This window comes from Prionailurus viverrinus, chromosome D2 (genome assembly GCF_022837055.1).
Source record: "Prionailurus viverrinus isolate Anna chromosome D2, UM_Priviv_1.0, whole genome shotgun sequence".
Taxonomy (NCBI): Eukaryota; Metazoa; Chordata; class Mammalia; order Carnivora; family Felidae; genus Prionailurus; species Prionailurus viverrinus.
Window position 1 is genome coordinate 38,583,392 of NC_062571.1, and position 17,050 is coordinate 38,600,441.

The 17,050-nt window shown below is 51.3% G+C and overlaps 1 protein-coding gene across 3 annotated transcripts in view; it reads right to left on the reverse strand.

Moving 5' to 3' along the window:
• The window catches only part of DLG5 (discs large MAGUK scaffold protein 5), a 127,497-nt gene extending 111,545 nt beyond the window's left edge, over positions 1 to 15,952 (reverse strand). For all 3 annotated transcript variants that reach the window (XM_047825586.1, XM_047825587.1, XM_047825585.1), the window contains exon 1: positions 15,532 to 15,952. In XM_047825586.1, coding sequence (XP_047681542.1) covers positions 15,532 to 15,835 — 304 coding nt within the window. In that variant the 5' untranslated portion in view covers positions 15,836 to 15,952. The remainder of the gene's footprint in view (positions 1 to 15,531) is intronic.
• Between the last annotated feature and the right edge of the window lie 1,098 nt (positions 15,953 to 17,050).

Here is a 17,050-nt window from a genome sequence, read left to right on the forward strand (position 1 = left end):
ACCAGCCATTTGCAACTACTGCAGAGGACCCACCGCTGCACCCACCAGCTCCCCCAAGGACAGATGCCACCCCACAGGGCACTGCAGTGAATCTAAACCTGTCCCCTCAGGGACCTGTGTGAGAAGCTGGGCGATCTCAACCCAGGAGGGGAACTGCAGGGTCACGGCTTTGTGGGAGCCCTGCCGGAGGTTTCAGGATGGCCACATCAGCATGGGTAACCTCCTGCACCCCCAACACTCTGCTGTGCACAGACAGCATCCAGCTTTCTAGTTGCTGCCAGCCTAAGAGGTGGAAAGGGACAGAGTTCACAGTGGATTCTTAACAAACCTGCCAGAACCACACTTGCTAAGAGAATAGCAAGAAAGGCATTTGCTACTGTGAGCGTCAATGGCGCTGAATGGAAACAAATGCTCATTAATAAAAATCTCCACGGGGAGACCTCACTGCCTTGAGCTGTCACAGACTGCCGAAGCACAAACATCACGCACTGGCTTACAAAATGCTGTGGATTCGCCTGGTCTGCTCGGTTGGCAGAGGTTCCTCCCAAGGAAGCCAACTGTTCAGAAGTGGGCAGCAACAGAGCCCAACTATCACGACACTCCACTTTTTTATCTGCAGTCACACGGTCCTACTACTGATGACGTTTATGCACGGCTCCTCCCACGTGTGACTCCCCATGTGATCTGACAGCACCTGAAGCAGTCTATACCTGTTCAATGAGTCTTGGCAAGGTCAAATCGCTCTAAAGGTTGCCAAACACTTATTCTGATCTCTATGCTAACTTCATCACAGATCAGGAACCAAGAGTTTACAGACCGGCACTGGTCTGGAGACCACACCCTGAGTGTGGGATAGTGTGGGGAAACAAACCAAACCAACCTGCCCTGGAAGTCAGTTTAAGGTGGCACTTAAACAGCCATGGGACAGGGTCACTAAGAACAAGGTAAAGAACAGCCGCTGCTTACATAGGGCTGTGTGCCAGGCACTACTCTAAACAATTTACAAACAGTAAATCCTTTACTCCTTACTATACAAGGTACGATTTCTATCCTCATTTCACAGGTGAGAAAACGGAGGCAGAGAGAGGGAAAGTGACTTGCCCAGAGTTTGAACCCAATACTTGGCTCAGATACAGGCTCTTAACCATTCTTCTGAACTAACTCCCAAAGGGACATGGCCTCCCCAACCTGTTCCCTCATTTGTCAGGTGGCATAAGCACCACCCCCCACAAGCGGTTGCTAATGAGATGAAATGAGACAATAAAAAATAAGAAAGCATCCTGTGCAATAGAAACGTGAACCATCTGCACAGCACACAACCACCTATGTGCACACTTTCGCACCAGCTCTCAGAAGGAGGCGGTGTCACGGACCCCATCAGACAGACAAGGATGAGGCCTGGAGAGGCTATGTGAACAGGCCAGGGGGCACAGCTAGAGACCAGTGGTCACTCATTACCCTCAACCACCTCATTCCTTAATCACCCCTGTCTCCTCCCCAAAGAGCAGGCCAGCACATGAGACAGCAATCCCTACACTACTCATGAGCTGACTTCTAAATATCCCAGCCGTTAACTCTCAGACTTGCACCTTAGGAAACATTTGACTTTTCGGTCCCGCTAACAGATCACAGAAAGCCAATCACATATCTCCAGGGATTCTGCAAAGGCTGCTGGGCCTATTCCCCTCACCCCATCCTCCTCTGGCAGTGCACCCTCCCACCCCAGGCCAACGCTACCCATTCCTCTCTCTCCAGCCCCGTGCTCAAGGCGTCTCATGGAGAACCGATCACAGGAAGAACGACTGGAAGCAGCAACCAGGCCTGCCTTGTGCCTCCCAGGGCCTGGTTGGCCTGGCCTCATCTTCCCAGTGCCTGCTGAGTGCACACCCCAAGCAGAAGCCCGGAATTCCCGTAAAGACCCACCATTCACAGAATGGATTCTCCTCTGAGTCTCCTGCCCCTGCCCTGCGTCCCGCCTTCACGGGGCCCGCACGCCTCCTTGTGCCTCCCCAGCACCCATCCAGCCTGTCGGCCATCTGCCCACACCCAGCTCGCTGTACACTCCCTTCTCCTTGAGGCAGCCTCATCTGCTCTGGGGGATGTGAACTGCTGGACGGCTGCTCCCTCACGCTGGGGCTCTCCAATGAGACACTAAACTCCTAGTGGTCAGGAACCATCTTCTTCATCATTCGGAGGATCTTACAGCTTTTTACAAACAAAAACCCATGCCATTTGCTTGAAACCACCAAATGGAAGGTGAGGAACAGGAAGTCAATAAGCCGGGCTGATAACTTTCTGGCATTCCTAAAAGCTCCATGACAGAGCAACAGAGAAGAAAAACCTTCGATGAACGATAGGATATATACTGCAGCTAAAAGGAGTGTTTGGTACAAGTCTGTGGAGCCATTCACGGAGGATGCTAAGGGTTTTCTCACCTTTTCACACTCAGCACTTAGCAGAGCACTGACCAGGGACATGCTGCACGGATGATGGGTGGGCAGATGGATGGATGGACCCACTGGTAAAATCTGAGTCTGAATCTGGGCTCCACCCTAAAGCCAGGTGACCTCACACAAGACGACACTGTGGCCACGTCCAGTGAGTTTTCACGAGAAGCCTTGAAATGAGGGGGGCTGATGGAAGAACAAGCTTACACGAAATTCCACAATCTGGCACAGAAAGTAAGGACAACTGTTCACTGCTTTGCTCCCTCCCGCTGGGTTCATAAAATGGGAGAGAAAATAGGACAGGATTTGATTTATAAAAAATGGCAGTCCGCCATTTCCTATCAGAAATGAGCTAGGTGAACAGAAAGGCATATATACATACTCGCACACACATAGCCCCTAAATTCTAAGCTGCTTCAGGTTCAGCTGAATTTTTTTCCATCGAAAGACCCAGAACTAGCACATTTTAGTTTTATCTACTTTCTTGCTTCTTCCTATATCCAGCTCCCACCAATGTTAGGCATGAAGGTAGGTCCCAACTCAGCGTCCACAGGCCTCTACCCTCTTATCTTTGTTGACAACTTTCTCCTCTGGGGCAAGAGGCTCGGTGGCGTCATTTTCCTGCTTGAACTCTGTCCTGTGACTAAGCAATAAGAAGCTACAGCACTGGAGGTTTTTGCTGTGTCACAAAAAGAATGAGGCAAGGAGGTATCTCCTGCCAATACCAAACCCATTCTCTGACTCAGCACTAAATTTAGATGTCATGCCCTATGTCTACATCCAGACAGTCCCCCGTGTGACAGGTGCTGAATGAATGAGTGTTGCGGCAAGAAGTGTCCAAGGCTCAGGACACAGACAACTCAATGGGGACCTGCACCGGATGGGCTGGAGTACACACAACAAATGCAGTCTTTATAAAGAAACTGACAAGGACTCCGAAGCCTGCCCAGCCTCGCAGCAGCTGGTGGCCCGGAGCAAAGCCAGCGAGCCTCTCTTGGCCCAGTCTGCCCATCTGTAGAACGTAAACATCAGTCACACAGACTGGTAAAGGCTGTTCTCAATGGTCAGGAATGAGAAGCTAGAGCACAGCTCCGCAAACTGAGACACCTGCTTCTTGCTCTCCCTCGCTGGAAAGCCGGTGCTTGCAAAGCCAGGCCAGATCAGGAAAAACCAGCTAAGGTTCCCTCAACTCCCCAACCAGCCTATGGCTGACAGAGATGCCTTGGAAGGAGCCCCCACCTGGGAGGACATCTGGGTCCTGTGTTCAGCTCTGCCAGTGGCATGCTATAAGATCCTGGTGGAGTCCCTTTGTGTCTATGGACTGCTGTTGCTCATTTACTGTTTGGGCAAAGTAGTCTCCAAGACCCTTCCCAACTGTGACATTCAACAATCATAAGCTGCTTAAGAAATACAAACAGAAAAAGAAAGTTCTGGTCAGATAAGAAAAAAAGGCTACTCTGGGTAAGAATAGAGATTATCGGGAATATTGAAAAGGTCATTACAGGGATGCCCGGGTGGCTCAGTCAGTTAAGCATCCAACTCTTGATTGTGGCTCAGGTCACGATCTCACAGTTCATGAGATCAAGCCCACATTGGGCTGTATGCTGACAGCAAGGGACCTGCTTGGGATTCTCTCTCTCTCCCTCTTTCTCTTCCCCCCTCCAGCTCGCTCGCGTGCTCTCCCTCTCTTGAAATAAACATTAAAAAAAAAAAAAGGTGACTGTAACTTTTTAAAGCATGACTTCTTACATCACAATATAAAAATAAAATTTTCTTTCCAATTGTTCTCACATCACTCCCCATTGGCTGGACAGATTTTCACATGTGGACAGCAGACTCACAACGGTCAAAATGATGTCTCAGAAGACTCATCTGGGGATCCCAGGCCATCCTAAGGAGTCAGACAGGTACCATCCAGACAAGCAACCTGAGGTTGACTCAGAAAGAGGCCTGAGAGACACATCACACCTAGAAAAACACTGTGGGCAGAGAGAACACGCACTGGCTGGAGACAGCCACCAAGGCAGCAGCTCAGGGTTGTGGCTGATTACCTCGGAAGCTGCTGCTTCACACACAGGCGGTGGGCGCAGGGACTCCGCCTGCAGGATGCATATCAGCAGGGGCTTATTATGCAATGTAGGGGTAATGCCAGCTAGTGACAATATAAATGAACAAGCAAACAAAAGAATAAGAATTTTTCAAAAACGGCACTCACTTCCCACTACAAGGGACCCCAACGGATGGGGTTGCACTGTGCTCCTAACCACAGTACTGTCTTGGATAGCAGAGAGCGTGGTTTGTTTGTTTTTTGTTGTTTTTTATCAGCCGCATTGTGGTCATTTGTCATTTTTGAGAGCATGGGTCATCCCAAAAGGAAACCTACAAAGGTAAACAGAGGAAGCAGACAAAGACAAGAGTATCTCCTGGAAACATAGCTGTCACTGATGGCAGCCTCTGGGTCCCAGCTGTGACTCGCCAGCCCAGCTCAGCTGAGGCAAAGGAAGGTGGCTCTTCTCTTTCTCCACATGGGGAGCATCTTGAAACAAAAGCATCCCAACAAGTGGTTTTCAAGCTGTGTTCCGTGAACCCTGGAGAACCTCACGCACCTCTGCAGAGGGGCCTCGGGGAGGCCACAAGGAAAACCGGCACGCTCTAGGCCTCCACGCACACTCACCACTTTTGTCGTCACTTTTCGTCTGCTTTACACAGCTGGCTTTCACGTACAAGTCCACTCAATGAAAAGAACCCTACAGCTTAAAATCAAAATTTAAGGGGCACCTGGCTGGCTCCATTCGTTAAGCATCCAACTCTTGGTTTTGGCTCAGGTCATGATCTCACAGTTCCTGAGGTTCCACACTAACGGTGTGGAGCCTGCTTCATATTCTCTGTTTCCCTCTCTCTCAGCCCCTCCCCTGCTCGTTCTCTCTCTCTCTCTCAAAATAAATAAATAAAACTTTTTTTAAAAATTTAAGTCATAATAAACATTCACACTTCCTATGTTTTCATTTAATTGTTTGTAACAGCCCCATGAGGAAACTGAGGCCAAAGAGCTTTATGGTTGGACTCCACAGCCCATTCTCTTAGTAACCACCCTGTGGTTACCCTATGTGGACTCTCCGGGAAGAGATCTAGAACAGTCGATGCCATGGCTGGATGGCACTGGCAGGCTCTTTCTTAAGCAAAAGACCAGAGGCAGGGAAGCTGCCAGGGATTATGAAAGAGACTCAGAAGGCAGACATCAACTAAATGCAACGTGTGAACCTTATTAAAATCCTCACTTGAACAAACCATCCATAAAAAGGCATCTCTCTTTTCTTTTAACGTTTATTTATTTGAGAGAGAGCACAAGAGCGTGAGAGCGAAAGAGTATGGGTGGGGGAGGGGAGGGGAGAGAGCAGGAGAGAGAGAATCCCAAGCTGGCTCTGCACTGTCAGAGCAGAACCCGATGTGGGGCTCGATCCCACGAACCCTGAGGTCGTGATGTGAGCCGAAATCAAGAGTGGGATGCTCAACCGACTAAGCCACCTAGGCGCCCCAAAAAAGGCGTTTCTGAGACAAGGAAAACCGAGTATCAAGTGAGTAGGAGACAACATTGAATTATCATGAATATTGTTGGTTGTAAAAATGGTCTTCTGGTTGTTTCTTTAAAAGCCTTATTATCTGTTAGAGCATTTATAGGGAAGTGGTACACTGTCTAGAGTTTGTTTTACATTACTGAGGAAAGCAAAAGTTGTTGGGAGAGTGGAGCATACTTTACATTACACGCTCCGTCCCTGTGTGTGTTTGAAAGATGTGTAATATGGGGGCACCTGGATGGCTCAATTGGTTAAGTATCCGACTTCAGCTCAGGTCATGATTTCGCAGTCTGTGGGTTCAAGCCCCGTGTCAAGCTCTGTGCTGACAGCTCAGGGCCTGGAGCCTGCTTGGGATTCTGTGTCTCCCTCTCTCTCTGCCCCTCCCCGGCTCACACTCTGTCTCTCTCTCTCTCTTAAAAATAAAAACCTCTTAAAAATTTTAGAAAAAGAAAGATGTGTAATATAAAGTTTAAAAGGAAAGGAGGGAAGGGGGCAGGTCCCTCCTTACGTCAAACTCAGTTCTACTTCCCAATATCCTTAACCTGTCAGACCATGTTTAGCTCTCTGGTGTCCAGAAGAATCAGGTCTCACCACTGCCCTGTATCCATTTGAAAACATGTATCCAAGCCCCTCTAAGTCTCCTTTCCTCCAAAATAAGCTACTCCCACAGTCCTTGTGAAGCCAGTGGCAATGCCCTCCTCCAAATGTAGGCTCCATGGGGCGCCTGGGTGGTTCAGCTGGTTAAGTGTCTGACTTCGGCTCAGGTCATGATCTCATGGTTCATGGGTTCAAGCCCCGCCTTGGGGTTGTCAGTGAGGCGCCTGCTTGGGATTCTCTCTCTCTCCCTCTTTGCCCCTCCCCGACTTGTGCTTTCTCTCTTTCTCAAAAATAAAATAAATAAACTTTAAAAACAAATGTAGGCTCCAGGACCAAAGCAACCGTGAAAGTGTGTCCTGAGCAGCCCAAGGAGATGGGCCTCCTGGTCCGTGCACACTCTAGACTTCCCCTGACTCCAGGAAGGGCATGGGCCCTATGATACCTCCTGACTCCCAGCCCAGGTGGGACACTGGCTCTCCTCTCAAGGACAGGACTCTCCCAAGAGCAGCAGCAGCTCCAGTAGCTTGCCCTCATCTCACATAAATCGCCTCAGTCCTCACCAAAGCCCTGGGAGAATACTATTAGCCTTTTTACAGGTAAGGAGAAAGAAGACCCAGAGAGGGTAAGCAATTTGCTGAAGTCCCACAGCCTAAGATGGAAGAGCCAGGATTTAAATCCCAGTCTGTGGGAGGCCCCAAGACCGGTTCATGATACCCAGCCATCTCCAGTCTTATGGCCTCCCTCCCTGGCCCCAAACCTACCACCAATGCTTGAGCCACCTGGCTCATTCCTCTGTGTCAACGGTCTTCCCAGAAATGACGTAGCACTCTCAGCGCAGAGACTATCTTCCTGCTCCCCAGTCCAATACCAACGGTTAGCCAGTCCCAGACCTGCAGGTGTCACACCACCAGGACAGATCACACATGCTCACCAGGTGGCCCCGGAAACCCTGAGTGGGAACCAAAGCCCAAGCCTACTCACTCAGACCCAAAGAAGACCACAAGACAGGGCGCTGGGCCAGCTCAGTCAGTGGAGCGTGTGACTCTTGATCTCGGGGTCATGAATTCAAGCCCCATGTTGTGTGTGGAGCCCATTGAAAAAAGTAAAATAAAATAAAAATATTCAAAATAAAATAAAAATATTCAAAATATTCAAAAATATTCAAAAATAGCGTCTGGGCGGCTCAGTCGGTTAAGCGTCAGACTTTGGCTCAGGTCATGATCTCACGGTCCGTGAGTTCAAGCCCCGCTTTGGGCTCTGTGCTGTCAGTTCAGAGCCTGGAGCCTGCTTTGGATTCTGTGTCTCCCTCTCTCTCTGCCCCGCCCCCACTCATGTTCTGTCTCTCAAAAATGAATAGTCGTTAAAAAAAAAAAAAAACTAAAAAAAAAATATTTAAAATAAAACAGACCTAAAGAAGACCACAAGACGGGGGGCACCTGGCTGGCTCAACTGATGGAGCATGCGACTCTTGGCCTCAAGGTTGTAAGTTCAAGCCCCATATTGGGCATAGAACTTACTTAAAAAAAAAAAGACGACAATGACCACAAGAGGTTTAACCACCTGAAAGAACAGCCATCATGAAGTCAAACTTCATTCTTGTCGAGCCACACTGGAGAAATGGAGGCCCAGAGAGGTCAGGGTTCACACCACTTCAACATCTTCTGGTCCCAGATTCTACGGCATATCTAAGTTATCCACACATCCAAAAGATCTGGCCCCAGAATCGCACATGCCTACGTCAGCTGGTACTGGAGTTTAGGAGATGAGGAAGTTCAAGGTCCAGCACCCCAAGAGAGAGAGAACGGGGAGAAAGTTTGAAAAAAAAGATGGCGTACACTGATGTTCCAGCTCCGTGCACTAATGCTAAATTTTCCAGAAAGTACACTTCTCAGAATTCTGATGTCGCAAGATGCTCAATGAAAAAAGATGTTGTGGTCAAATCCGTTCGGGAAACACTGCATGGTGAACCCACTCCAGTGAAATCTCCAAGCACACTGGCCTATTAGGGCTCTCAAGAGGCTCCCAGTAAGGGAGCCTGTATGACCTGCTCAAACCAGCACTGCTCAAATAAATGCTTTGACCACAGAACCCTCTCGTCAAGTAACACCACTAACATCCCACCAGGCCAGTGCTAAGAAGACGTTTCCTTGGGAAATGCTGACCTAGGCCTTTTGAAAGAAAATCTTGCTAGCCATTACCCTGGATCCAAGACTGAGAAAGCAAACTAAACCAACCCAGAGTGGGGTAAGGAGAAAGTGTGCACAAAGCAGAAATAACAAACATACTTCAAGGCCTTTGGGGATGGAGATACTAGTACTGGAAACGAGACGGAGATGCGTGAACACCCTTCAGCTGCCAGATGTGAATGTTGCTGGGATTGTAGTTAACTTCTGGCCTCAAAAGTCAGACATAACTACTGAAACTGAAATCTTTCTTTAAAGTCCAAAGAAACTGTCCTGAACTTTCCAAAGTAAGCTGCAGGCAAAAATCTACAAGTTTTAGAAGAAAAAAGGAAAGAAAATGTTGGAACTTGGACTCCAACCAGGCCATTCATCCTTGAGTCAAGATGCTTGGACCTTATGGATTTCATAATTAAAACTCAAAGCAAACAGGACAGTTCCTCAAAAAAAAACCAAAACAAAACAAAACAAAAAAAAAAACAATCAAATGTAGAATTACCAGTATATATATCCCCAAAAGACTGAAAGCAGCGACTCCAAGAGGTATTTGTACATCAACTTTGATAGCAGCTTTATTCACAAAGCCAAAGGGTGGAAGCAACTCAAATGTCCACTGACAGATGAATGGATAAATAAAATGTGGTCTATCCATGCAATGAAATATTATTCAGTCATACAAAGGAAGGAAATTCTGACATTTGCTACAACATCAGATGCTACAAAGGCAGATGCTTAACCGACTGGGCCACCCTCTGCGCAGACTGATAAGCAGCTCAGCCCTCTTGCTCCAGGCCCAATTTTTCTGTGGCTCACGCCTTCCCAAGTTTACAGAACTTATTGAAGAGGCCCCTTGTACTGGTCTGCAGAATATATAAGTGGCTGGAACAAGGTAGGGGGCAAAAAACCAAAGAAACCTAAGACAAACATTTCCCCTAGTCTGCTCACTTTTTCAGGAAATATAAAGCCAGAGTATCAAAAAAATCACTCAACCCTAACACTAAATCAGAAAATAGTAACCATGGTACAGACCTAGAAGAAGCCTCAGAATCTAGTTTCCTAATCCAAGTTTCCTTGGACCTAATACCACCTTGGCAGTGCTGAGAATCCCACTGGACTGAGCAAGCCCTTACTTTGTCAATGCTAAACTTCTAGTTTGACTGCTACATTGGAAAAACCCCCAAGCACCAGGTGGCTAAGAAGCTCATCCAAGGTCAAGATGTCTCACAGTTAGAAGCAGATCCCTATCCAGGTCTCTTTCGAGGACACCAAGCTGATATTCAAATTCTGAGTGTGAAAAGGAAAGGTCTCTCCAATCCCTCAACAGCCAATGTGGGCACTCCACATGGCTCCTGGCAGCCAGCCCCACCGTGCTGATACCTGATGGGTAACCTTGGGAACTTCAGACATCAATGTCACACCACCTGCTTCCATCACAGACGTACCGTGGGTAGTGACATCCGTGTGTGCATCTGGGACTCACTCTAGCCTTCCTACACTCCCACAACCTTCTGTCACCGCGAAGTCACCACTTATAAACGCATTTCGGAAGAGAACCTGGACTTATGCAGGAGACACCATTCATTCTACACACAGCAGACCACTCATCCATTCAACAGAAATTTACTAAACACCTATCCTGGGCTAGGCTCTATTCTAGGCATCAGGAATACAACAGTGAATTCAGAGAGATTATATTCTACTCTTGATGACCCACAGCCATGGTAAACGCAGCTCTAGCACAGTTTACAAGGAGCTCTCAGAAAAATCAGGAGAATGTCAGGTTTCTGGTCCTAAGGCTGCTTCCAGGCTATATTGCTCGCCACAATAACAAAATAACTTCGTGCTACTGATTGTCAAATAGCATACTGAAGCAGTTATTGTTTCAACTGTTTTGTAGAGTAGGAGATAAGCTGAACTGTTCTGCTCAAAGTCTAAAACTTAGTAAAAGATGGCCACCTTGCTCCACCCCACTCCAGTGATGACCTCGCCTGCGAGTTGCATCATCATACAAAGATGGGACCACCTATGGTGGATATTCATCTGATGTTTTAGCCGCACCAACATCCTCCCTTTGGAGAACCACTTCCCCCCAGTCGAAAGAACCATGATACTGTACGGGCTGCCAGTGACAGCATCCCATCACCGTACTCTATTCATTGTGTCAGCTGCTGAGCCAGTCTTAGTCCCCTAGCCCTGGCCACAGTGACTGGGCCTGACATGGACAGAGACCCTAGTCCGGCCACGCAGAACCCTTCCATAAGATGTTCTGCCTGGGCTGATTAGATTGAGCTCCCTTTAGTCTCCGGCCAGGGGCCATGAAGATGAAATCCTTGGGGTCCTGAGACCATGCTCCAGGCCCACAGGAAAAGCATCACATTCGGGGATCAATCACCCCAAGGCTGGTTTTTCACATCCATCCCAAGCTCTTGGAATACTATACAATAAATTTCTCTTTTCTGCTTACTTTCAAGTTCCTCCACCACTTCCTCTCAAATAACACAGTTAAAAGAACCAAAAGAAAATCTACAATGGTTGGAACTTTTACTTATGTCTCCGTCCCTGCTGACCCTCCAGGCTGGAGTAGATGAAGACGATGTAACTGGTACCTGAAGAGAGCAGATAGAGAACAAAAGGCCCAGGAAATCTCTAATGAATAATAAACAATCCACACCTGACAAGTGGCAGTCACCAGCTCTCATTCTGCTGGAAAAGCCTGGCAAGTTATCCTTTAAAAAAAAAAAAAAAAAAAATTCCTCCAGCTTTAACTTCTGACAAGTGCACAGTGTCTAAATTTGTACTGCCATCCAAACCCTTCGCTCAGCCTAGCCATCGCGGTCCCTCCGGATCACCTTTGCACCCCTATCCACCCAGAGCCTAGGCCGCCCTCTGCTCAGGCTGGTCTCATTTCCACAATCTGAACCAGCACGTCCTCCTCCTTTGCCTCTGCACGTCCACACGGCCTCTCTGACACCCAGCTTGAGCCCCAGTCCCTCCTCGAAGGCCTTCATCCAGCAGCCATCGCTGTCTCCAGTCTCTTGCCTCTGGGGAAGCCAAGTCAGCAGCTCGCTAGGATGCTGCAGAGAAGGCACATAGAGGGGATGAGAAGGAAACTTGCATCTCTGAGCACACAGGAGCAGCTACCAAGTTCTGCCACTTCTGTCCCATAAGAGACGCCTGGGGTGACGTGGTTTGAGAAGACCTTCACGTTTGGGTGGTACTTAGAGCCACTAGAGGTAGATGAGAGTATTCAGGGAAAGTATGTGCTAATCAGTGTTTTAAAAGGAAGAAAAAGCCTACCTGTGTCTACATCACTCAATTGATCTATCGCATAATGTCACTCTCCTGAGTGACCCATTCCCCCAACTAGGTGGCAAGCTGCGGGCTGGAATTACATCCTACCCACCCCTGTCTCCATCTGCAGTGCAGCCCCACCTGGGGAGAGCACAGGACCAGGCACTTCCATCCTCCCCAATTACATTCCTCCCTCCCAGTGGCTGAGACAGGCAGCCTAGCACCCTTAGCCCCATCTCACAGATGAAGACATTGAGGCTTCCGGCCAGGAAAGGACCCTCACTCCAGGGACAGGCAGTCAAAGTCTTCAAGCGAGAAAACTTAGGTGTCAGTAACTGAAGCAAAGAGAAACAAATGACAAAGGACCGAGCAGGTTCTGAATGACCAAACAAGATCCTGGTACACCTGCAGAAAAAACATGAGACACCTGAGCCATTCCAAGAACAAGAGTCCTCCCTCTTACTACCACTGCCAGCAGGGGCAAAGGTGATCACCTCTTCCTCACAGATCCATGTATTGGGACAGGAAAGGCTTCATAATTCCAGAGTTTCCGAATGTAGGAGATGGCCTGAAATTGTACTGAGGGGGCCTAATCAGGTGACAGGAAAAACACCCCAACACGGAACCAGGAGCACTGAGCTTAGTCTCGACTCAGCCTCCTTTCTGCCCCTTTCTGCAACTTCTGGCCTGTCCTCAAACCATAGAGATGTGAGTGCGGAACCCAGTGCAATGCAAATAAGGCACCACCACCCCCATCTTCCTGGGGTTGCTACAGAATTAAGTGAGACATGGAAGTATGCAGTGAGATTCGAAATGCTGAGCAGCAAGGTACCATCAACCCTGGAATAGGAATGTCCATGCCCCCGAAATAAAACAAATGGTATGCTTGTTAGTCATCTTCATACCCCAGGCCTGAGCACGGTGGGTTATAAATGTCTGGGGCTCTGAGCATGAGCCCGTGGTTGGCTCACCTACCCAGGACCTCCCAGGCTAGTTTCGCCCTGGGCTCCAGGTCCTTGTGGGGAGCTACCAGCCATCATTTGCCTGCAGTGGACCAAAATCCCAGTGCACAGGTGCCAGCCAGGGAATGGGCATTCTGGACCAGGGGCCCACAAAGGGTGCGGAAACCACCAGGAAAGTCCCTAACTGGATGATGGCAGCACCTGCAAAGTAGACATGACAAACTGGCTGCCCCTTGATGCTGTGGATCCTTGGAAGGCAGCTGGTTTGTCTCTCGGGCTCTCGCAAGGGCCTTGCACAGAGGCCGACTACAGGCAGAGCCACGGACCTGCGTGCCTACGGAAAGGTGCCTCCAGCCCTGTACTGAGCTTTACCCCAGAAGAAGAGCTCGATGGCTAAAAGAGAGAAAAAAAAGTTGGAAAACCAGTGCACAATAACTCATCCTTTACAAAGGTCCCAACGCTACTGTTTATTTGCACACCACATCACCCCTCCCCAGAAGCTCTACTTTGCCATACCAAATGCTGCCCTAATTTTTCTCTAAAGCGTTAACTAAAATGAACACAACTTTCCCCCCGACAACTATTTTCCTGAGGCTTGCATGACCCTCTGGAAAGCCACAGAATTCTGCTCTGTGGTAAAACTAGGGTCTTCAATCACTGCCCTCAGGAGGAAAACCCAAACCATATTCCATCCCTTCCTCAGAGGTCAGGACCAGCTCCTACAACCTCAGCCCAAGCGAGGCCCCACCTCCTCTGCCAGGCACAGAGCAGAGGGAACTAACTAATGGCAATCCGTCCAACTATTCCAGAGATTAAAGCTAGCACTGATTCAAACACATCCCAGGGAGGACGTGGGTCTGCACTCTAACTTATGCACTTCCTTGACAAACTTTCTCCTTCAAAAATAGAAAGATGAAAGCAATTAAGGAGAAAAACAATTACCCCAGTGAGAGTTCCCTGTCTCTTTATCCTCATGGACACATGGGACAGCCCTCCTCAGCATCCTCCAAACCACCGTCCCAGGAGACTGGGTTTGCCCAGCGACTCAAATACGACCAAAACCGGGGGGACAGAACGCAGGCTTGAGGGATATAAATGCTAGAGTCAGAAATCCCAAAGTGGAGACAGAGGACCACCGATGAAATGATGTACACTGTGTGACCAGCAGCTTATTCCTTGTATATCAGTTTCCTCCACTACAAGATGTGAGGTTGAGATGGCCAATATACACTGCAGCTCTAACCAGGAACAGCTTATAAAATCACCCCCTTAATAAGTGAGGCTTTTAACAGCCAAATAAATGGGTTTCATCAGCCTCTGGCCTACAGTTACTCAGGGCTGCTTTGTCAGCCCTCTCCGTTCACTCTTAAAACAAGGACAAGACATAGAAAAGGTGGCATTTGCCACTTTCGGGCTCTGAACGTGTTAAACAAAACAATAGGTCATAATTGAAAACTCCTGGTGCCTAATACTGTGAGCATTTTAACCACTCCAAGCCAGAGTTTTCTGGCAAAGTAATAAGTAGACAGCTCACAGAATGGTAACAATAAATGTAATTAGGCAGAGTGCCTGCCACAACAGTAGGTGCCTAATAAATGCAGGTTCTCTTCCTTCCTCAGTGCTGTGCCTTTTTCCTCGAGTTTCTGTCTAAAAGGCTGGCTTTCCACATTCCCCAACCAGGCCAGGCCTATCATTTATCACAAACACCCAGCAGTACCCCCTCTCCCCCCCCCCCCCCCCACACACACACAGGAATACTCACAAATCCATCACCCAAGGGCACCAGCCACCAGCCTTCCCTCCTCAGGCAGCTCAGCACCGCCAGGGAGGGATCTGAGCCCCAGCAGCCACTACTAGGATTTTCCCATGGTGCAATGCAACTTCCCCAACTTTTCCAGGCCCACAGTTTCCAAAGAAACCTAGCAGGCATTGTGCATAATCAAGCACAAGTCTGGGCGAGCAAACAGACTGAGCTCTGGGCAAAGGGAGCAGAGAGAGCCAGAAAGTGAAACGGCACCAGTTATCATCAAACGGGGTGGCAGGGACCAGAATTCAGGAGGACCAGTCCTGGCCCTTTCCATTCTTCTAGACCGTATCACCGATTAAAAGCTAGCAGAGACTCCAAAATGACTGGTGGATGATGAAGAGCCTTAGGAGAGACTGCCCGACATCCCTCCGAGGTCGCCCCGCGGCTGGACCTGCTGGTCTCAGGAGCACCCCGATGCCGTGGCACCCGGAGAGTCAAGGCCCACAGTGCCGGGCATTGTTCACAACGACAGGCGGGGACTGAGGGAGGAGGTGCGAAGTAGAGGACCACGCAGGGGCCCCCTCCCCAGACCCGCTAAGGGAGGGAAGGCTCCACCCGAGCGGCCGGCGCCAGGTGGATGAGTGGCCCTCGCGAGTTCCCCCGACTCAGAGCTGCAAAGAGAGATGGTGGAAAACGGTCCGAGAGGCCGGGCCGCGGGGGTCTGCCACTCACCGGCGCCCTCGGAGGGCTGTGGCGGCCCGACGACGCCGTTCAGGTAGAGAATGGGCAGCAGGTGAGGCTGCGTCTTCTCCAGCGCCGCCCGCAGGTCCTGGAAGTGGTCCCGCTCCTTGGCCAGCAGCAGCTTGAGCAGCAGCTCCGCCTTGGCGCCTCCCGCCTCCTCGTCCAGCTGCCGCCGCTCGCCGGGACTCAGCGCTCCCGCGGCCTCGAGCAGCCCGAGCACGGCCTCCACCTCGGTCATGGCCTGGGCCAGGCTCTGCTGACACTGGGCGAGCAGCTCCCGGCGCTGGGGCTCCATGGTGGCTGGCCGCCCCGCCCCGCCCCGCGGACGGCTCCGGCTCCCCGAGGCCGGCGGGCGGGCGGGCGGACGGCGGCGGCGAGTGGCCTCGGGCGGCGGGCGCTCGGTTGCAGCCCTAGCGCGCCCGGGGCCGCGGGGCCGCGGGGGCCATGGGCCGGAGCCTGGCGGGCTGGGGGCCCGGGCGGCGAGCAGCGCTCAGCAGCGGCCGCCTCCCGGGCTCAGGAGCGCAGCCATGTTGGCTGCGGCGGCGGCGGGACTGGAAGAGGAGGAGGAGGAGGAGACGGAGGAGGAGAAGGAGGAGGCGGAGGAGGGGACGGCGGCCGGGGCGCGCCCCGAGGCCGGGCTCCAGCCGGGCATGCTCCCCCGCCCCCTCCGCGCGCGCCGCCCGCCGCTCCCTCGCCGGCCCCGCGAGAGATCGCGCCCCGGCTCCGGGGCCCCGCGCCGCCCCCCAAACTAGACCACAACTCCGCGGGGAAAGTCGCCGGCGCCGCGCTCGCCGGGCCCCCGACGGCTCGGGCCCGGCTCGGCGGCCGCCCCGGCCCGGCTCACCCGGGCCCCGCCGCCGCCGCCGCCGCCGCCGCCGCCGCCGCCGGGACAGCCAAGGCCCGAGCCCCGCCGCCGCCGCCGCCTCCCGTCCCTCCGCCCTCTCCCCTCCCCCGCGGTCCCTCAGTGCGCCCGGGAGGCCGGCCCCGAAGGGATGGCGAAGGGGAGGGGAGGGGTCCCCGCCTCCCCGCCTCCCCGCCTCCCCGCCCCCGGCCCGCCCGGGAGGCGGGGACGCCGCGCTCGCCCGCTCGCTCTCCGGGGCCCCGAGGCCCGAGCGCAGCCGGGGTTGGGACTCGGAGTTAGAGAACCCGCTGGAAGTAGCAGGCTACCCCTACCCTCCTCGACCAGGCACAGGGCCAGCCCCCAGGCTGGTGGAGCCGGCCTCAAACAAAACCCTGTCCCCAATCCAGGGTCTTCAACCTGAGAACTCCAAAATAAAGCCTGGAGACAAATGAGGGGGTGGGGGCCCCCTGAATTTGGACGTCTCAAAATTAAGACCTCTTCTAAATATGTGAGATTTCCCCCACTCCCAGGAACCCCTAGATAATTTCCCAGTAGACTCCCCTGAGTCTGGTTTCATCAGGATGTTTCCCCTCACCCCTATTTGAGACGGGTTGATGGTCCCTGAGTCTTAGAGGGGTTTGGATTTTGGAGGAGGGGATGTGTTGCTAA